This window comes from Halichoerus grypus, chromosome 2, assembly GCF_964656455.1.
Source record: "Halichoerus grypus chromosome 2, mHalGry1.hap1.1, whole genome shotgun sequence".
NCBI classification, from domain to species: Eukaryota; Metazoa; Chordata; class Mammalia; order Carnivora; family Phocidae; genus Halichoerus; species Halichoerus grypus.
In genome coordinates this window covers 110,356,702-110,379,218 of record NC_135713.1, presented here as the reverse complement: position 1 = coordinate 110,379,218, position 22,517 = coordinate 110,356,702, and the positions used below count along the sequence as shown (strand labels likewise).

The following is a 22,517-nucleotide window of genomic DNA, read 5'->3' as shown; positions in this document are numbered from 1 at the left end:
TTAAGCATAGTCTTGTTTCAGCTCAGCATTTATTTTTGTGTCTTTTCCTTGATAACTTGATCTTTCCTGATTTTTGCTCATATTTGATAATGAAGCATTTTTATTTGTTTAGCTTTCTAAAAGCACATTAGTGACTATTTCTTAAAGATGGGTTATTTTCTAGAGAATTCCAGTGATAGTAGCCAAAAGCATATAGATTGAGTGACATGTTATATTGAGTTAGATTATGATGAAAACCAGTAAGTTTTTTTTTTTTTAAATGAACTTTGTAAAATAGAATTAAGAGAAAGGAATAATCCTTCTTGAATGTCTTTGTAAAAGCATTCTTTTGATAGTTTATATGTGGAAATGGCTCCACTTTCCTTTAATATTTTTTATGAAAATCGTTGTTAAACTTGTAACAAGAAGAAAAAGGTATTCCAACACATGTTCAAGGTTGAAAAGGGAAAATTAATAAGATTTTATTAGACAGTTTGACAGAAGTAAATTTCAGTGGGTCAGAGTTAGAAGTATTATTTATTCGTCATGTAAGTTGTTAATTCTTTGAGAAGTGTGAATAATGTAGGGGACCTTATTAAAAACACCATATCCCTACTGTTGGCATAAATTATACGTTAGTGAATCTCATTTGTTTGAGGCTCACATTTCTATAAATCAAAACAGATTTGTACAGAAAATTTTAAAAAATTGAAAACCAAAAAGATTTAAAACAGCATCAATTTATATAAATCAGAAACATTTAATTTTCTGCATTAAAATTAGTGTTCACAATAGGAAATTGTCTTAATTGCTGTGGTACAGATTGAGTTTGATATTTGTGTATTGTGTCTGATGTGACTAAATTTCCTCTTCAAGTTAGTGTGAAAATTTAATTCACATGTATTTCACCCTTCATTTGGCTATATGCTTTTGTTCACACATTCAGATTGCCTCTTTTCTTAGATCAAGATAATAAGGAACCTAGATCAGTAACTTGGCATCAGAAAACAGTGGACTTTGACCTCACTTGGTAGTATGCACTTACAGGCTTCTCATTCTGAACATTTAGTTATAGGCCTATTAGTAGTATTTTTAGTTGGGGATGGTAAACATTTTGAAGTATTTGGCCTAGCAATACTTTAATTTCCGTTTTCTCCACTGTATAATATAGTGGTTAAGGGTATTTGCTTTGGAATCAGATAGACCTGGGTCCAAACATTAGGTCTTTTACTTATGTAATGGTTATTTAGACTTTGGGCAGATGACTTAATCTGAGTGAATTTTCTGTGAGATGAGGATGGTCGCAAATTTTTTTTTTTTTAAGATTTTATTTATTTGTCAGAGAGCGAGTACAAGCAGGGGGAGTGGTAGGCAGAGCAGGCAGAGGGAGAAGCAGACCCCTCGCTGAGCAAGGAGCCTGATGTGGGACTGGATCCCAGGACCCCGGGATCATGACCCGAGCCAAAGGCAGACACTTAACTGAGCCACCCGGGCGTCCCGAGGATGATCACAATTTTAATGAGAAAAGCATTGTTAATATTAAATTGTATAAAATATTTAACTATGAAATCAATTTGTTGTATAAAATCCTTGATCCCATTACAGGTGTGTAATGAATGTTAGCTAAGTTATGTTCAAATCTAGTAAGCAGTGCATATTCTAGTAGATTTATTAAAAAGCAAAAGGAATTTCTAAGTGAGAGATCAAAGAATAAAGTAATAAGGGACTGAATCCGAAAATATATTCAAGATACCTACATGGAGAGTAGTGGAAAACAGGATGAAAAATTGAGATGTCCTCTCTTAACTATACATGTTACCAAATTACTTTGTGCTACAGATGGCACTATTTTAATTATAACTTTTTCTCCAAAGAATTGAGCTAGTCCTCCTCCCACCATTGACTTTGTATTTAAGGAAAAGGACAATTATATTCATAAATCTTGGGAGAGCATAAATAAGATAATAAAGGGATATTTAAAGTCAGTTTCTGTTAGATTACAGTTTGTGAGGATAGTGGAAAATGATGGTATGAAAATCTTAAACCAATATTTGCCTTCACGTGTTTGTTTTTTTTTAAGATTTTATTTATTTGAGAAAGAGGGGAGGAGAGAGAGAGATACTGAGCAGGGGAGGGACAGAGGGAGAAGCAGACTCCCCCCGCTCAGCAGGGAGTCTGCTGTGGGACTTGATCCCAGGACTCCAGGATCATGACCTGAACCAAAGGCAGATGCTTAACCAACTGAGCCACCCAGGCACTCGCCTCCAGATGTTTTAAACTTATATTTAAAAGAATACCTGCTTATATGAGCTTGAGATAATAAGGTCATGTAATTTGCAGAAGGAAGCACTTTCTAGTTCTTTTTTATTTAAGTGTTAAAGTCTTTCACCAGTACGTAAATTTTCTCTTTTAAATAATAAGCAGTTTGGGTTTTTTCATATAGTTTACTAGTTGACAAAGTAAATGGAGAAAGTAGAGAAGGAGACATTGGATACTGTTTGAATCCAACAGCTTCAGTACTTTGAAGATTTAGGTCAGGAGAATTTGTAGAGAGAATCTGAACAGATGAACACGTTTGTAAGTACAGTTGACCTTTGGACAATGCAGGAGTTGGGGGCCTTAATGCCCCCTCCCCCCTCAGTCGAAAATCCATGTATAACTTTTGACCCCCCCCCAAAAAAAACTTCTAATAGTTATTGTTGTTTGGAAGCCTTACTGTTAGCACAGGTGATTAACACATATTTTATATATTACATGTATTATATATTCTTAAAGTAAGCTAGAGAAAAGAAAACCTTAGAACCATAAGGAATAGAAAATTGTACTTTTATTTATCGGGGAAAAAACCTGCATATAGGTGGACTGGTACAGTTCAAACCTTGTTATTCAAGAGTCAACCATAATATAAAGTGAATATAAATGACTCAAATTAAGTTTGGCAACTAGTGCTGCCATCACCCTTTACATTTATGTAATGATTGCTGTTAAGAACACGTTCTTGTTTTTATTTTTATTTAGTTTGAGAGAGGGAGCGTGCAAGTGGGGAGAGGGAGACAATCTAAGCAGACTCCTGAGCTCAGAGCCTGACGAGGGGCTCTATCCCAGGACCCTGGGATCATGACCTGAACTGAAATCAAGAGTTGGATGCTTAACTGACTGAGCCACCCAGGCATCCCCACTTTCTTATTTTTAAATGGTCAGGCTCATTTTATTCAGGATAGTTGCACAGGACTTAAGTTAGTCTGTATTATGTTTATTTCTGTCACAATTTTTCTCATTTTCCGTAATGTTAAATCAACCTAAAATTTGATACAATATTGAAATATAATTGGAAGCGTATTGGGGATAGTATTTGACTTTTTTGGACATTTTTTTTAGTATTTTTTAAAAAACTTTTCACAGTAACTCTGTGACAGGAACTATTGATTTTCATTTTATAGATCAGAGAGTTCATAAGATTAGAGCAAGATTCTATAAATTTGGTACACAGTACATGTTCTTAACTTGTACTCTAATATTCGAATATGAATGCCTGATGAGTGCATTAGCACCATGTCTGCTGCTTTTCTCTCTCAAAGCCTATCATCTTCCTTTAGGTACCTTTATCATCTTTTACTTTGCTGCTTAGTCTTCTATGATTGATTTATTATGCTTCACCTTTCTTTCTTTTTTTTTTTTTTTTTTTTAAGTACACTTCATACCTGACGGGCTTGAACTCACGACTCTGAGATCAAGAGTTGCATGCTCTACTGACTGAGCCAGTTAGGCATCCCTTCACGTTCTTTTTTTATAGAGTGTTTTATCTTTGCACTAAAGGCCTTTTTGAGGAAGAAGCCAGAATATTTCTTGCTCTGGATGTCTAAGAATCCAAATTTAGGAAAGTGAATTTTGTAGTCAGGTACTATGTTGAGGCTTAAAGATAATGTACCTGTTTTGCTTATCTGTTCTCTTTCTCTTTGACCTTTTAATTTTTATTGTTTATGCACAAAATATTTTACTTTTTTTCTTTTTCTCGAACCTTCAGCCTTCCATGTGGGATCATTTTCCTTCTGCCTGCGGTACATTGTTTAGGATTTCCTTTAGTAGGGATCTTTTCTTAGTGGTTGATCTTTGAACAAAAGTTTCACTTCTGCCCTCTGCCATGTATGGTTTTTTTCAAGTCCTGTTTATAATCCAAGATTTTGTAAGGTTGATTAGTCCCATCCTCAGCTGTTAGGTTCCTTTGTGGATACGCTAAAGTTTTTTTCTTTATTTCTTTCTCTAGAAGTGTGGGGTTGGCATCACCTCTTGCAGATGACCCTTTTCCTGTTGTATTTGTTTTTTTCCCTCATTATAGTAATTTTAACATAAGGACCTACTATAAGGTAAAGAAGATAAATGTGTGCTTAATCGGCCATATTGAACTGGAAGTGCTTATCAGTCATGTTTGAATTTCTTTAATTGTGGTGTACTGATAGAAATGTCCTCTGCTTCAACACTTGAATTTCTCTGAGACCTTGAAACTTAATACCGTTTGCATTTCCCAGCACCATTCATTCCCGATTCCTGAGTTTCATTTAGAGTTTGAATACCAGGCTGTTAAGAATTTCTCTTAAATTTGAATTTTAAGAATTGCTAATTTATCTTTTTTTTTTTTTTACAATTTTATTCACACTGTCATCATCTGTTTACCAGAAGTAATAATTGCAAAACTTAAATTGTTTAGTGCTATTTCTAGCATTCTGCATTCACCTGTGTTTGAGATCTTTATTCTTAATTTTTGTTTTGTTGACTTAATTTTGTACGTTCTTTAGAAAAGCTGTATATTGCTTATTTAATTTCTGTGTTGTGTGCCTGAAGATTTCTTTCTTAGCCTTTATTTCTTAGGTCTTTTAAGGCCTCCAAGAAGTTGGAATGTTTGCCTTAGTAGGTGAGCCATATGTTTAACCTGTGCAAAGATTAGCTGTTTGCTCTAGGTCCTTGTTCTTTTGTACTTCACCATTAAAATAAATGAAGCATCGTACCAGCTGTATATTTTGAGGAGTTTGAAGCCTCAGATAAACTTTGAGAGTACCTTCATGTCCCTCCAAATCCTTGTGTAGTTTAGATTTTGAGATGATTTAGTAGAAAGTTTGGTTTAGTTTGTTTGAGGTTGGGCATCCTCACAAACATGTAGGCAACTTGTGATGCTAATTTTGATTTAGATTTTCTAAGCTTTCTCCCCTTAAGTTCATTCTTTTACTCTAAGCTCTCCAACTATGAAACTGATACTTTGGGAATTTTTCTAAGGGAGGAAACACTTCACCACAATAATTGTGAACATGCGCATGTGTAACACCTACACTAACTAAACTCTAGGGGTATACATAAACTAAACTCTGTGGGCAGTTTTTCATATTTTAACAACTGCAGTTTTCTTGAGAAAAACGCTTTGAGTTAGCAGCTATTCGTAGTACTATCTTCAGAAGGGTTGAACTCGTTGCCCTGTAACTTTTGCATAATGCCTTCATTGTAGTTAGATGGCCAATAAATATTTGAATGACTTGGTATTGTGAAAATAGAATTCTATTTTCTGTTAGTCATAACTTTAGTAGAAATTTAGAAATAGAGGGACTGTAGTTTGTTTATTGGTAATAACTATATAAGTGAGATAAGAATGAGAAGGAATTAGGAAAAATGTCTTTTTAAAATGGAAAAGGCAAAAATATAATGTACTTTATCTTCCAAGTCTTAGGCACAACTAGGGTGAAATTTGCATTTAAAAAAATTAAAAATATATTAGAGTGTAAATTAATCTTGATTTGGTCATAGTTAATATTCTAGGCCACTGTTGAGCTGAAATCATCTGTATTACTTGACATTGCTCAGTTCTTGCTATATTCTGTTTGATTATGTTGTAGCTTTTATTTCTGAAGCAGGAATATAGCTCATACTTATTTAGCTTAATTATTTTACCCAGAAAGCAGCTATTATTTTTAAATATAATCAAGGTTTGGAATATGCTGTTTTTTGGGTGATTTAATTTTATGCTAAAATTTAAGCTGTGTGTAACTCTTGCTTGTGCTTTATTTATGCAGAATATCCTCCGAATCCTAAATCTAGAGCTCCAAGGATGCTGGTCATTAAGAAAGGTAATACAAAAGACTTACAGCTATCTGGATTCCCAGTGGTAGGAAATCTTCAATCACAACCAGTTAAGAACGGGACTGGTCCAAGTGTTTATAAAGGCTTAGTCCCTAAACCTGCTGCTCCACCTACAAAAGTAAGTTCTGAATTGTTAAATTGCAAGTTTTAAGTTGGTACCAATCTGAGTTACTTAGGAAAAGAATGTTAAAAATTTTACACCAAAGTGAGGGGGTTGTTGGTGGGGTACTGACTTTTAAGTGGGAAGAGTTGGCTCATTGTGTGTCATTAATTTTAGTTACCTTTTAAATGGTGTGTTTGTCCATGTATATGTTTTCTTGTTTCACTAGTAGTAAATGGAATCTAAAATTTCGTTTTGCCAGATGAATCTATGATATATATGCTTAATAATATATAGTGCTGTTACCTTGGTGTTCAGTTTTATGTTTTTGGAGCTCCCACTTGTGTTTTTTGATAAAGCAAACCTAACTTTAGGTTGATAAAACTTTGAAAAAATAACATTGCAGCCAGATGTTTTTATCTGAATGCCAGCCTTTGATTTTATATGTAGGAAAAGATAGAAGAGAAATATGTAGGAATGATTAAGATGTAATACAAAAATAATTGTTTTATGAGTTGTATGTGTAGTCATTTTTATACTATAGGGTTCACTTTGTTATTCTCCGTATAATCTGTTTTTGAAACACATTAATGTTTGTATGTTTTTCTTTAGCCTACACAATGGAAAAGCCAAACTAAAGAAAATAAAGTTGGGACTTCTTTCCCTCATGAGTCTACATATGGTGTTGGCAACTTCAATGCTTTTAAATCAACTGCCAAGAATTTTAGTCCATCAACAACTTCAGTGAAAGAGGTATGTCATCTGGAATTATTCCTGAGGAATGCAGCATATTTTAATTATGATAATTTAATTAACGGTGGGCAGAAGGCATAGATTCATTAAATGAATGTATTAAAATGAGGTATTTCCGTTCTTTCGGAAGACTTGCTTGAGATACTTTGATCTTTGCTAATCATTTTTGCACTTTTAAGTAGGAATAATTTAAATATTTTTAAACAAAATTCCCAAGTATCCTAAAATGTAGAGAAAATAATACAATGAAATGCCCACTTAACAATCAGCCACAAGTACAAATTTTTAAAAGAATTATGACAATTGCAATTTTGACATTTGTGATAGTTATGTTATGCTGTAAGATTGAACCTTGACTAAAAATGAGGATTTGTATCATACAATCTTTTGGGGATGATGGACATTTTATTAGTGTTAACACTCAAGGGGCCAGAGAGGAGGAAGAGAAAGATGAATATTGTTATTTTATGGACTTTGAATGCCTGGTAGCTTAAGTATCTCTATTGGACCAAGTTTCTGAAGCTTCTAGACCAGGGAGTTCCCTGATTAGTTCAGGGTCAAAAGGCATTTGTTTCTATGTTGCTACACTTGAAATTGCCCTGTGTACTGTACTGGAACATCATAGCCCCTCATTTAGTGGTATGTATGTATGTATGTATGTAGGTATGTATTTATTTATTTAAAGATTTTATTTATTTATTTGAAAGAGAAAGAGAGAGAGAGAGAGAGAGAGCACATGAGAGGGGGAGGGGCAGAGGGAGAAGCAGACTCCCCGCTGAGCAGGGAGCCTGATGCGGGACTTGATCCCGGGACTCCAGGATCATGACCTGAGCCGAAGGCAGTCGCTTAACCAACTGAGCCACTCAGGCGCCCTACTGGTTTTTAATAAACCAGTAAATTTAGAAATTCAGAACTGGGATGAGAGGACCAGCATTCTCAGCTGGTAATAGTGGGTTAGATTCCTTATCGTCTGTAGACATTATTGCCAACAGTTAGGCATTATGGTAATTTTCTTTGGCTAAAAATCCTGTGACACAGAGTTTTAACATTCTATTTTCTATTGTATTCCACTGTCAAAACAAAACACCAAAAACAAAGGGACTCTAGTACATGTCCCTCCCCATCTCCCTCCTGCTCTGCCACAGACATTTTCCTTGGTGAAATCCTACCTGATAAACTCTCTGTGTATCTGTTTGTAAATAATTATAAAATAGATTTTATTGGAGTTGTTTAAATTAGAGCCTTAGAACCCTGTCCTATATGTATTATAGGCGTATTTAAATAGGTTTACGATCTGTTTTATAAAATTATATTTAAGCTTTCAGTTTAGAACAATAGTTGTTAGTAGTGTCAGATCTTAATTGTTTTATGGGATAAGAAAAAGAATTTTACTCATTCAGTGGGATAAATAAAACAGGGATAGAGGAAAAATAAGACTTTAAAATCAATTTTGTATTGTGAGTAGGGTGAAATAGGAAGTTGTGGTAGTTAACTTTATATTGATACTGTCTACATATTTATTAATATTTCTGAATTTTTTTCTTAGTGTAACCGCTCAAATTCCTCTTCACCTGTTGACAAACTTAATCAGCAGCCTCGTCTAACCAAACTGACACGTATGCGCACTGATAAGAAGAGTGAATTTTTGAAAGCATTGAAAAGGGACAGAGTAGAAGAGGAACATGAAGATGAAAGTCATGCTGGCTCAGAGAAGGTAACTCTTGGTTTGACATTAACATATCATTGAAATATTTGGGAGATACCATTTAAGACCTTTGAATAAACTTTAATCAAAATAGTCATCTCTGTTAAAAAAAAAAAAAAGTCATCTCCCTGAAAGCAAGGCTAGTTTACTATTTGTATAAAGAATGACTTCTTTCTGAAGTAGATTTTTATCATTCTTTTGTTCTCTGCAAAATGATGTGTTCTTCTCTATTGTCCCTTCTTGCCTACTTTATTCCTTTTGATGGCGTTTGTTGAATAAATGTGAAGACATAGAGTTGGAAAGGCGTGGGTATCCTTCACAGCTTAATTTTATATCTTTGAGAAGGTCTCCTAAATTTAATGGTTATAATACTTACTATATGGAGATCTAACCAGAATCTCTTAAGGTTTTCAACAGCTATATTCTCTAACTCATTCTTTTTTTTTTTAACTCCCTAAAAATCAGGATGAGGATTCATTTAATTTGCATAACAGCAATAGTACTCACCAAGAAAGGGATATAAACCGAAACTTTGATGAAAATGAAATTCCACAGGAGAATGGCAATGCCTCAGTAATTTCCCAGCAGATCATTCGGTCTTCAACCTTCCCACAAACTGATGTTCTTTCCAGTTCACTTGAGGCAGAACACAGGTTAGTACTCATTTTTACTTTTTTCTCTGCATGTTTTACATCCAGGATTTTAATATTAGTATAGAAATGTTGTGATTTATTTAAGTTTTATTGAGCTGTTTACCACAAATTTCGCCTATTTTAAGTGTACAGTTAATGATTTTTAGTATATTCAGAGCTGTGCAACTGTCTTCACATTCTGATTTTACATTTCTATCTCCCCTAAAAGAAACCTTGTGGTCATTTGCATTTATTTCTCCTTTTTCCTCTATGTCTTAGGTAACTATTAATCTGTTTTCTTTATAGACTTGCCTTTGCTGGATATTTTATATACATAGAATCATATATTGGTGTTTTATGTCTGGCTTCTTTCACTTAGCATAATGCTTTCAAGATTTATTTTGTAGCGTGTGTCACTACTTTGTGTGTCTTTATTAATAGTACACTGTATAGTCTCTCATCACATTTTGTTCATTAGTTTTGATGGGTATTGAGTTGTTTGTACTTGATGAGTATTCTGGATAATGCTGTAGGAACATTCATGTCTAACTTTTTGTATGGACATGTTTTTCGTTCCTTTGGTGGGTGGATATCAGGAATGGAATTGCTAGGACATAAGCTTAACAGTTTGAGACTGCCAAACTATTTTCCAAAATGACTGTACCATTTTACATTCTCATCAACAATATATGAAGGTTCCAGTTCTGCATATTTTCACCAACACCTTTTACCATCTGTCTTTGCCATTCTAATGGATATGAAGTATCTTTTTGTGGTTTTTAATAATGCATTTCACTTTAAAAATCAGTGTTGACCGTCTTGAGTATCTTTTCAAGTACTTGTTAGCCATTTGTATGTCTTCTGTGAAGAATACCTGTTGAAATTCATTGCCCATTATTAAATTGTATTATTTGTCTTATTGAATTGTATAAGAGTTCTGTATATATTTTTTTAATATAAGTCCATAATCATATATAATTTGCAGATATTTTTTCCCATTCTGACTTTTTTTTTCATTTTTTCAGTGGTGCCCTTTGAAATATAAAAACATTACATTTGGTGAAGTCATTTTATCAGATTTTTTCCCCTTTATTCCTTTTTGCATGTTTCATTCATGGTGTGAGGTATAAGGGTCCAAATTAATCCTTTTCCATGTGGATATCCAATTGTCTCAATATGTGATTTATTTTTTATTGCAAACTTTCAAGAGCACTTTGTGCTTCCATTATTACAGTCTTTAAACAATTTTTAAATAGGGAACTCAAGTTTAAGAATTGAAGAGTATTGAAGTCTAGAGTGAACTTTTATGTTTTCTTCTCCTAGGATTGTAGAGGTAAGAGCAGGTATTGTAGAAATTTCTTAACCCTTCATGTGGTCTTAAAATAAACCACAGGGTTCAGCATTAGTAAATGAAGGACTTAAGGACTTCTGCTTAATTCCTTTTGATTTTTTTGTTGTTGTTTTAATTAAGCAGACTTTTATTAAAGCTTAAATTGTGGTATAGAGATATACTTCAGCTGATTTAACTCAAACACCATGAAGGGAGAAATTATGGCACCAAAACTTACCCTCTCTACCATATATACTAGTATTAATTTTCATTTTTTTCTATTGAAGACCTTACTTATTTGAGAGGGAGAGAGAGAGCATGAGCTGGAAGAGGGGCAGAGGGAGAAAGAGAAGCAGACTCTCCTTTAAGCAGGGAGCACTTTGTGGGGGCTTGATCCCAGGATCCTAAGATCCTGACCTGAGCTGAAGGTGGATGCTTAACCGACTGAGCCACCCAGATGCCCTTATAGTTTTCATTTTCATAGGCTTTATTCCATACATATTTACGCAGTTTTTCAGTGTAACTACTAAAGCAATAAAATGCTAATATGTGCAGTTATATGGTCATATATTACCCTGTAATTGCTTTGTGTAGACTGAATTTTTTTCCATTAAAAAAAATTTTTTTTTTTTAAAGATTTTATTTATTTATTTGAGAGAGAATGAGAGAGATAGAGAGCATGAGAGGGAGGAGGGTCAGAGGGAGAAGCAGACTTCCTGCCGAGCAAGGAGCCCGATGCGGGACTCGATCCCAGGACTCCAGGATCATGACCTGAGCCGAAGGCAGTCGCTTAACCAACTGAGCCACCCAGGTGCCCTCCATTAAAAATTTTTACATCCTGAGATGCCTGGGTCGTTCAGTCCTATTTAGCGTCCACCTTCGCCTCGGGTCATGATCCCAGGGTTCTGGGATCGAGTCCCATGTCAGGGCTCCTTGCTCAGGGGGGAGCCTGCTTTTCCCTCTGCCTGCCGCTCCCCCTGTTTGTGTTCTCTCTCTCTGATAAATAAATAAAATCTTAAAAAAAAAATGTTTTTTTTTTTAAACATTCTTTAGGACCAGGCTCAGTGTGGAGTGATACTTAACAGCCTAGGTGGTTGACTTGACTTTCTGTTTAGTTTCATGCCATTTCTCTTAGAACTTCATTTAATTCTAGGACAGTGGGGACGTAGGCTTATACCTACTGTGGAATAACTTTTAAAAATTTATATTAAAGACCCCTTTATGTCTTTGTCTTTCTGGCCCAATTCATACATTATTCTTTATCTCCATGATGGTTTTTGTTCCCCTTTACCAGATCATGTCTTGCTCTTTTTAGATGTGGCTGTAACTATTGTATATGAGAATATAGGCATTTGTTTTAATTTTGTAATCCTCCTATACCAACTTGGACTTCCTTTTACAAATAATTTATTGGGTGGATGATAAATGTGAATGCCCATTTGATGAGAGTTAATTTAACTGGATTAATTTTAAGCTAACTTAACTAGGTAGTATCTTTAAATTTACTTGTTTGGGCAAACTGTATTTTGTTACTATGCATTTAGTATGAATGGATCAGTAACCACACTTTTTATTCCCACCCAAAGGGTAGGATTCCCTTTACCTCATGATACAGTTTATGACTTGTGACTCTGATCGTAGGCCAAGTAATGGTTGCAATGTCATACGTGCAGAAACTCCTTTTTGAAAAGATAGGTGTAAGTAGACATTTCAGTATTTTTTCCCATTCTAGTAGAAACATTGTATACCTCCTTTGAAGCCACTATTCTATAGTATGGATATAATTCATGAAACTATTTACCTACTGATCAGGGATCCTCCCCTGTGTTTCTTTTTTACAAGTAGTGCTCGTGTGAGGCGTCTGGATACCTCAGTTAGTTCAGTGTCTGACTCTTGATTTTGGCTCAGGTCATGATCTCAGGCTCGTGAGATCAAGCCCCTTGTCGCATTCTGTGGTCAGCATGGAGTTTGCTCGAGATTCATTCTCTCCCTCTGCCCCTCCCCCTGCCTGCACTCTTTTTCTCTCAAAATAAATAAAATCTTAAAAAAAAAAAAGTGCTCATGTGATTATCCTTTATTATATCCTTAAACATTTGTGTGTGTATAAAACAGACTACTGGGAATGAAGTTGATTGGTCAAGTGGCACATATAATTAATCAGATTCTGCCATGTTAGTACCCAAAGATGTTTTTCCAGTTCCCATTCTCACCAGTAGTCATTTAAATATTTCTAGTCAGGCAGTTGATAGAAGAGAATAAGTCTTGTGCAGAGAAAGTGTACAAACCATATGTTCTAATGATAGTAAAAGATGAATTCTAAAAACCTTTTTTAGGGAAATACAGCATAGGCAATAAAAGAATAAAAATAATTATTTACTTGTAGAAACTGTTAAGGCTGTAGTAAAAGTTGAAACTTTACTAAATAGTAAAGTCAAAACTTCAGTACCTTTTTGTTTTTGTATTTGCCTTCAGTATTTTGTGGCAAAAGAAGGTTGAGCCACAGTTACTTAGAAAATACTCTTATAACCCCAATACCTATAATGAATGATTTAATGTTATTATTTCTTCATCTGCAGACATAGTGTAGAAAGAATTTTGGTGGTTTCTTCTTTGGTTCATGAAGATGCAGGGAAGAGAGACTTGACAAGTTCCATACCTTGACAGAGTTTGGTCCTCTGCTGACCAGTAACAGAAAATTGAGAGAATAGGATTTAGGAACTAAGCCAAATAGAGCAAGAAGAGGAGATCCAAAATTGGAATAAACTCTAGGACGGTTGGTGGGGAACCCATGCTGCATAAAGAGATTATCAGTGAGGACTACCTGAATGAATATTTCATTATATGTCTTTGTTTTGTTTTGTTCTGTTTTAAAGACTTTATATCATTTTGTGGAAATGTTGCACATGCTAAAAAGGATCCCAAATCAATAAAAAGAGGAAGTAAATGTGTTACTACTTGGGAACCATTTTAATTTAAATTTCTTAGCTTGAGTTTTCTTTGTGCTTCGTATAGTGTATGTTTCTAAGTGTTCTACAGATACATATCATTACGTTTTTTTTTTTTTGAGGTAACAAAGTTAATGCCTTCTTTTAGATTTTAGGTTTTATTTCTCTGAAAATGGAGTGATATTTCTTTTCCCTGGCTTCAGATTTCCTGTAAACTTTGTGATTCTTAAGTTATGTGCATATTAAATACTTGCATAGGTTGAATTTAACAAATCAGGTGTCAGTGATATAGTTCTTAAGGATGACAATTCTTAGTTCACATGTGTAAACTAAAACTTAAAATGAAAAATAATGAAACATATAAAATATTAAAAACACATATATTCTTAGTTTTGTTGTCAAGTTTCAGTATATCATCACGATAATGAGGGTAGCCTGAACGTTAAGCAGGTGGGGGGGGGGGGTAGTTGTTGAAAGCATCAAATGAGTGCCAGAGAAATTCAAGGGAGTTTGGGATAAATCTCATGGCTTGAGTACCAATCAGAAGGAGTAATTCAGAGCTAAATTAAATCTTTAAAGGTGAGACATTAATAGGACAAGAAGGGGGTGTGAAAGGGATATTTAGGGTTGAATACATAACCTAGTTTGTTTTAGGGGCAGTGAGTGAGGTGTCTTGAGGGAGTGTGTAGTCCTTAATGGAATTAGAGATGACATTGAAGAGGGAGGGCCTTCGAGATCTATTCAAGCTTCTTCATTTGAAGAAATAGTTCAGGGAAGTGAAGGAATTTGCCTTTGGCTTATATACCTGTGTGTGATAGAGTAGGAAGTCCTCTGCTTCTAAACTTAGGCTTTTTCTTTTTTTTTTTTTTTAGATTTTTATTTTTATTTATTTGAGACAGAGAGAATGAAAGAGAGAGAGCACATGAGAGGGGGGAGGGTCAGAGGGAGAAGCAGGCTCCCTGCCGAGCAGGGAGCCCGATGCGGGACTCGATCCAGGGTCTCCAAGATCATGACCTGAGCCGAAGGCAGTCGCTTAACCAACTGAGCCACCCAGGCGCCCTAAACTTAGGCTTTTTCTAATGTAAGAAATTTGAATTTGTGGTAATGGTGTTAAAGTTAAGGAGTTTGTTCTTTAGGAAATGGGAAGCAATTGGAAACACTTAGCAGAGGGTATTGTGAAAGTGTTAGGTGTATGGGTGACTTGGTAATAGTTTGAGAGAATGAGGAGAAACGCTAATGAAAAAAACAAAGGTACAGATCACTGTCGCAGTATATTACTAACTGTGGGGCAAAGTATTTGTTTTGAAAGCTATTCCAGAAATAGTTAACCGTTACACCTACTGGAAGGAAAGGGAAAGGTATGAGATTGGACATTTAGGAATGCTTGTCTTCTATACAATTTGAAATAATTTGTTTCATTTGCATTATTGTTTAGTTAACATTCAGTTTTTAATTGTGAAACAAATTATCTAACAAAAATAGATTGTTTTACCAGTCTAGATCTCTAGACTCTGAACTAGGTGGTATTGGGAATGAAAATGGCATTCCATAGGAAGCTGTCTAGGTTAAAAGAGTGAAGACGGTGTGTTGGAAAAGAAGTGTTAAATGATTAAAAGGAATGAGAGAAATAGTAATTGACAACGATTGTGACATTTTGATCTAGAGGGTTTGGTGCAATATAAACTAACTTGAAAGGAGAAAACCAGAATTCTCTTTGCTTCTTTGCCATCAAGTAGGCAGGTTATTTTACTTACATCATCTTGATTCTTTACATGTAAAATATGGGTGTTGTGTTAAATTTTATTCAGATTCTCTGAGCACTGATATTCTGTGAGATTATTTGAAAAGGTACAAGATCTTTGTGGCAGGCTCAAGTTGAAAGATGAGTAGGTATAAATAAAGTAACATACTTAAGAGAGATAATTATTAAAAAAACCAATACAGACCAATACAATATATGTGGCTGTATAAGAAACAAACTTTGAAATAGTTGAGTCAAATGTATCAGCTATGACTATGATTTTCATATTTGCCTGACTGGAGAGAAATCATTGGTTCCCTGCTAATTTTTCTTTTTTTTTAAAGCTCTCTTTGCCTAGGATGGAAGGAAAACAGAATAACCATATTTATTTTACTTACTTAGATCCTAGTTAAGAGCTTTTAAAAAAGTAGTCTTTCTGTTACTGTAGAACACAATGCTCCTTTCACATTGAAATATGTGTTGAGGTTGATGACTGGCATACACCTTAGAGGTGATATCAACAGGTAAATACACTATAAAATGCAAGGTAGGGGATAAGATAGCTCAGCCTTTTCAAAGTAAAAAACCTAATGAGTAGCTAAGAATATGATAGATTGTGATGATATTAAAACCAGGAGGACTATTGCTTTAACTATTGTTAAGTTTTTAACAATTTTTCTTTTCTAGTTTCTGAGCTAGAGACCCTTTTGCAAATTTCCAGCCTGGAGAACCTCTGACAACAAAGTGAAAGCAATTGCACAGTTCATTCTTAATCTTATCTAACTACCTTTTCATTTTCAGAAAGATTGGAAGCACAGAGTAAACAAGTTCTTTTTTTTTTTTTTAATTTTATTTATTTATTTGACAGAGAGAGACAGTGAGAGAGGGAACACAAGCAGGGGAATGGGAGAGGGAGAAGCAGGCTTCCTGCCTAGCAGGGAGCACATGCGGGGACCCTGGGACCATGACCTGAGCTGAAGGCAGACGCTTAATGACTGAGCCACCCAGGCGCCCCAACAAGTTCTTTTGTCTTGAGGACTTTGTATAATGGATCTGGATGGTGTTTTCTTGCACACAGTGTAAATGGTATTATCCTACTTGGGTGAAGCTCTGAATTTACCTATTTCCTATTACCTACCTTCTTTTCAGATTGTTAAAGGAGATGGGCTGGCAAGAAGACAGTGAGAATGATGAAACATGTGCTCCCTTAACTGAGGATGAAATGAGAGAATTCCAAGTTATTAGTGAACAGGTGAGAAGACCTACCTGGATCATATAGGTTCACCTTAAATTGCCTTTCCTTAATCAGAACAACATATTACACTAAGGATTTTTTAAGGGAAGGGAGGTTTTATAAATAACCTTTCTCTTTAGGAATTTATTAGACATCACAGTATATGTCAGAATTGCCTTTGTTTTAAACTGGTCTGCAGTGCTTAGGAATTAGTGTAAAATGTCTATGATTTATCATGTTCCAGACTTTTTTTTTTTTTTTAAGATTTTATTTGACAGAGACACAGCGAGAGAGGGAACACAAGCAGGGGGAGTGGGAGAGGGAGAAGCAAGCTTCCTGCAGAGCAGGGAGCCCAATGTAGGGCTCGATCCCAGGACTCTGGGATCATGACCTGAGCCGAAGGCAGATGCTTAACGACTGAGCCACCCAGGCGCCCCGACTTTTTTTTTTTTTTTTTTTAATAGTACGGGGATAAGTAAAAAGCATCAGTAGCTTCCCAAATAGCTTCACCTTTTATCCTTTTCCTTGCATAAAAATATTTCAAGTTCTGAAACATCTGGTTTTTTGTCTCCATAGTTTCTTTTTTGAAAGAGTATTAGGAAATGTTTGTAGAATTGGAATTGATGGATCATACGGTTATCTGTGTTAAACTTTTTGAGGAACCACCATACCATTTTTCCACAGTAGCTGTACCATCTTACATTCTCACCAGTGGTGCTCAAGAATTAATTAATTTTTCGATAGTAGCTATCCTAATGGTTGCCAAGTGGGTATCTCACTGTGGTTTTAATTTGCACTTAGTATTGGTTAGTGATGTTGAGCATGGCCATTTGTGTATCCTCTTTGGAGAAACGTTTATTCAAGTACTTTGCCCATTTTTAATGAGGTTGTTGTACTTCTTTATGTATTGTGGATTTTAACGCCTATATGATTTACAAATACTTGCTCACATTCCATAGATAGCCTTTTTACTCTTTTGATTATATTCTTTGATACATGAAAGTTTTAAATTTTTGATGAGGTACTGTTTACCTATTTTTTTACTTAGGTTCCCTTATTATTACTGTCATATTCCAGAAATGTTGCCAAACTGAATGTCATGAAGCTTTTCCCCTGTGTTTTCTTCTCAGTGTTCCATAGTTTTGGTTCTTATGTTTAAGTCTTTGATCCATTTGAGTTAGTTTTTGTTTGTGTTGTAAGGACCTGCCTTCATTCTTTTGGATATATCTGTCAAAACTGTCAAAAATCATTTGAGTATGCAATTGCTCCTTGAAGAACACAGATCTCAACTGCATGAGTCTACTTAGATGCAGATTTTTTTACAGTACTGTACCTGTATTTTCTCTTAGGATTGTAGTACTGTACCTGTATTTTCTCATCATTGTCTTAACATTTTCATTTTTTTACCTGCATTGTAAGAATACTGTATATAATATATATAACATACAAAATATATATTAATTGCCTTTCTGTTATCTGTAAGGCTTCCTAGTCAACAGTAGACTGTTAGTAATTCAGTTTTGGGAAAGTCAAAAGTAATGCATGGATTTTCGACTGCATGGGGTGGAGGGGGCAGGTTGGTGCCCCTAACCCTTGTATTGTTCAGGGATCAACTGTATATGCAAGGGTTTATTTCTGGGCTTTCTGTTCCACGGGTCTTTTCTGTTTGATATTTTGCCAGTACCACATTGTCTTGATGACTTCAACTCTGAAATGTTTAGAGACCAGGAAGCATGAAACTTCCGACTTAGTTGTTGTTTTTAAAGATTATTTTAGCTATTTGGAATCCTTTGAGATTCCATATGAATTTTAGGATGGGTTTTTCTACTTATGCAGAAAATAACCTTTGGGATTTTGATAGGGATTGCATTTCATCTGTAGATTGCTTTGGATGTAATATTCACATCCTAATAATAAGGCTTTTAATCCAGGAATATGGACTGTCTTTACAATATTGGTGTTTTTAAAATTTTTTCAGCAGTGACTTAGAGTTGCATTGTAGAAATTTTTGGCCCCTTTTGGTTTATTCCTTATTTATTTCTAAGTGTTTATTCTTTTTAATACTATGGTAAATAGAATTTTCTTACTTTTCGGATTATTCATTGTTACAGAAGCACAACTGACTTGTGTGTGTTGATCTTCAGTGTGCAGTTTTGCTATATTCTCAGTTCTTGTGTGGAATCTTTAGGGTGTTCTACATATAAGGTCATGTCATCTGTGAACAGATAATTTTACTTCTTTTCCAATTTCATATTCCTTCCCAATTTAAATTTTTTATTCAGAAGTTCTTAGTGAACCATGTTATTTTTCATAACATGGTTGTGAAGCTAATGATGGGTAACAGTTTTAAGGGATTATTTTGTCTTTTTTTTTATACTGTATTTTACATAGAAACATTGACTTTCAAGTGCAGAGTGGGATGAGTTTTGACAGGTGACAGATGTATAACCATCATCCCCCTTGGCATTCAATTCTTTACTCCCAGCTGCAGTCTCTGGCAGACATTGACTTGTGTTCTGTCACCATAATTTGCCTCTGGAATGTTTCAGTAATTGAACCAAGTACTGTATAGTTTTGGATTTGGCTGCTTTTATGCTTTTGAAACTCACCCGTGTTTGGTGAGTAGTAGTCCATTGTATGGATTTACCAGTTTGTTAACCTTTGAGCTGATAATTCTATCATTATAAACAGGAGCAAAGGAGGAGCTGGTTTTTTAGGAGGCCTTTAAAAAGAACATGCTAAGTTAGATGTTTGTGGGAACAGTGCAGACATTTAGAGAAAATAGAAAAAAGATTTGGGTTTTTTCTTTTTTTAAAAGATTTTCTCCCCCCCTTTTTTTAAAAATCAAAGTTCTCCAGCTGATTTCAGACTGTGGAAAGATGAGGCAGCACTGATGATAAGTATGTGAAAAGCAAGGATAGAACTTTGGGGGATGGTAAAGGTGTACCTTTAAGAAAGGGTCAAGGTGTATTTGTAATCATCACAGTGGCTGAGAACACCAGGGGATACATACATGGGCTTTGGTTTTTCTCCGTAAAGGTGGTATGAGGTCATTTGTTCAAAGTGAAGGGGAGGTAGCTTAAATTGTATAATTTAGGTAGAAAGGAAATATGCTATGGAAAATAGAGAATTAAATAGGGCAAAAGGACAATTGAGGGCTAAGACTCTAGACTTGTTATTTCTTGTTTGTCAAAGTCTATAACAAAATTAGCTGTGATGTAAGCGGCTCTTTTCATTTGGATCCTAACCTAATACTCAAGATTTAATGATTAAAAAAAAAAAAGAAAAAAAACCCCTCTAGAATGTGAAACTTCTAGACAGGCCCAAATAATAATATAGAGGTGGATTTGGCCTTATAGAAGGTTGTATTTAGAGATTTTGGTGTAAATTACCAGAGGCTGATTTTTCATGAAAGAAATTTAGAAGACCAGAGTTATTTGAGAGTATAGTGTTGCCATTATTAATGTGACTTAATTTTTTGTCTTTAAATTGTTTCTAATTTGGATTAACCACCCCTTTCCCACCCCTCCCAATTTGTGATCTTTGGGCCCAGTTCTTACTTATTACCATCTAACCCCTTTAGTTCTGATTTCTCATTTTCAGAAATGGAAGACTATTTTTTTTTTTTTTCAGTATTAGAATCTCTCTGGTTAAGCAAAGGGCTGTATTTGATTTTGTTATTTTGTGTACCTTATTTGAATACTTACCTACTGGAATAGTTTGTATTCTACTTATTCTGCAAAGTGTGAATAAAGCAGTTTGTGGGGTGTGTTAATAAAGTTCAGTTTGGTCAGAATAATAAAAATAACAGCTAAAGCTTAATGGCTCCTGATTTTATTCTGGTTACATCTGAAGGTATTTAGTACAACTTGCACTTAAGGAAATGAAAATTTGGAAAGGGTTATTTGGTACCTTAACAAGTGATAGGGTTATGTCCACACCTACCCTGTCTGGATTGACAATCTGTTCTTTTTCCACTATGCTAATAATAAACACTAATTTTACTTACTTTTTGGTTTGGTAGATGTTAATTGTGGTTCTCTAAAAGGTAAGGATTTATTCCTCGGAAATACTTCGTTAGAACAGTTGGATCAATTAACTGTATTTAACTAGTTTTCCAGAAATGATACAGGGTAGAATACAATTTTATTAATGTATTCATGGTAACATTGAATTATTACAGTATTCTTAATTTATAAGTAACCCCTGGAGGATAGATTATGTATTTAATATATTTATTTTTGATATTTTAGTTACAGAAGAATGGTCTGAGGAAAAATGGTATTTTGAAAAATGGCCTCATCTGTGACTTCAAGTTTGGACCCTGGAAAAACAGCACTTTCAAACCCACTATTGAGAATGATGACACAGAGACAAGTAGCAGTGACACATCAGATGATGACGATGTGTGAAGGATTTCCTAACAGCTTTAGAAATTTTAGTGTGATACATCTCTCATACAGTTTGGGGTGAATTGTAAAAATGAAGAACTATAATTTATGTAGTAAAATACCCCATTAGAAGATGATTTTTTTGAGGGACTTCACTATGAAGAAAACCAAGAATGTTGTGTTGGGCTGTGTTGAACATTATTTCTTTGTAAATGAATGTTGTAGAAATGAGGACTTTGGTTGATCCAACATTGACTTTCTTCATCACTGCAGCATTTCTCTGACTAGCAATGTGACGATGTAACAAATGAGATTTTCTCATTTAATAATAAAAAAATTGTGTAATGTTTTGCAAAGCTTCTGTCTTAAAATGTCGAACAGGTCTTAAGAAAAAAGGCAGCTTACACTGTTTTGCTTGCAGAGTCCTATCTTTTTCGTACAATGGAAATCTTCAAGTCCACTTTGTGCTCCCCGCCCCCAAAAGGACAATGTAGCATGTTGGCTAAAACTGGAGCAGAGTGCACTAAAACATTAATTTCCTGAACTCAAGTGTTGTACTAGTCACCTTTTAAAACATAAATTGCTCTTTAGCCATTTGTAGTTCGGTAAACGTTACAGGAAAGACTTGACACACTTTCTTCCAAATTTTAAGAGGTGATTTTCAAGAACTTTATTTGGATATGTTGTCAGACCAGGACTTTCAGAGTTGATGGAAGAGTCTTGTGGGAAAACTTATTTTGATAAATTATTACACATGCAGAAAAACTGATCACACTGACTGGATCTGTCCACACATGGAAAATAAACTGGATTTTCAGAATATTGTTGTTCTCTCTAGTGTTCGAGGTTTTGGTTTCTAAACACAATATGCTTTATTTACTTATTAAAACAAAGTTATACTGATTACTTTCTTAGTTTACAAAAAAAGTTACAAAAAATCCTTTTTATTATCAAATGCTTAACAAGTTTATTAAATGATGTTGTTAAATAGTCACTTTATTTTTCACTTGCATATTTTAGAATCATTACTGTTTCATTGCTGACTGGAAGAGTAATTTGGCTCTGTATATTTGTATTTCGATTTTTCTGGTTTTGTTTACCTGCGTTTGCTTATAGCTTTCCTCATTCCATTTGCATCCATGTTTAAATGTATGCTGATTGTAAAGGGTGTAATCTCAGAGCAAGAATGTAGGTTTTCCGTTAGATTAAGCTAATCATCAGAGTTTTTTCTTGTTTTAAATTGTATTTTCTCAGAAGGCCGCAGTGTTTTTGCTGTTTCTACCTCAAGATCCTGCCCAAACTCCCCAGCTTTCAAGAGAAGCCAGATTTTTTGTTCACACTGAGACTGGTGGTGATGGGGAAATTAAAACAAAAGCACAATTTCATCCCCACAAAACTCAGAGGATGAGTTAGAGTGGTAACAAAGTATTAAATAGGTCTTAAAGTTACCTTTTTAAATAGATTCTTACTATATAATATACCACAATGCAGTCCAGTCACCTAGCGTTATATGTACTATTACATCTATGCTTTGACAAAGCTTTGTCAGTATCACATAATGAATGTTTGGGGGACTCTTAGATT

General features: G+C 34.7%; 1 protein-coding gene across 4 annotated transcripts in view; it reads left to right on the top strand.

Annotated features, from left to right (window-relative positions):
• GPBP1 (GC-rich promoter binding protein 1) overlaps positions 1-21,753 on the top strand; it is a 69,943-nt gene extending 48,190 nt beyond the window's left edge. For 3 of the 4 annotated variants that reach the window (XM_036065667.2, XM_036065668.2, XM_078067310.1), the window contains 6 exons: positions 6,036-6,220; positions 6,815-6,955; positions 8,502-8,669; positions 9,126-9,313; positions 16,458-16,560; positions 20,796-21,753. In XM_036065667.2, the coding sequence (XP_035921560.1) occupies positions 6,036-6,220; positions 6,815-6,955; positions 8,502-8,669; positions 9,126-9,313; positions 16,458-16,560; positions 20,796-20,954 (944 nt within the window). In that variant the 3' untranslated portion in view covers positions 20,955-21,753. Of the gene's footprint in view, positions 1-4,687; positions 4,889-6,035; positions 6,221-6,814; positions 6,956-8,501; positions 8,670-9,125; positions 9,314-16,457; positions 16,561-20,795 lie in introns of those variants that run through there. The other variant, XM_078067311.1, reaches the window with a different exon arrangement.
• Positions 21,754-22,517: the final 764 nt, after the last annotated feature.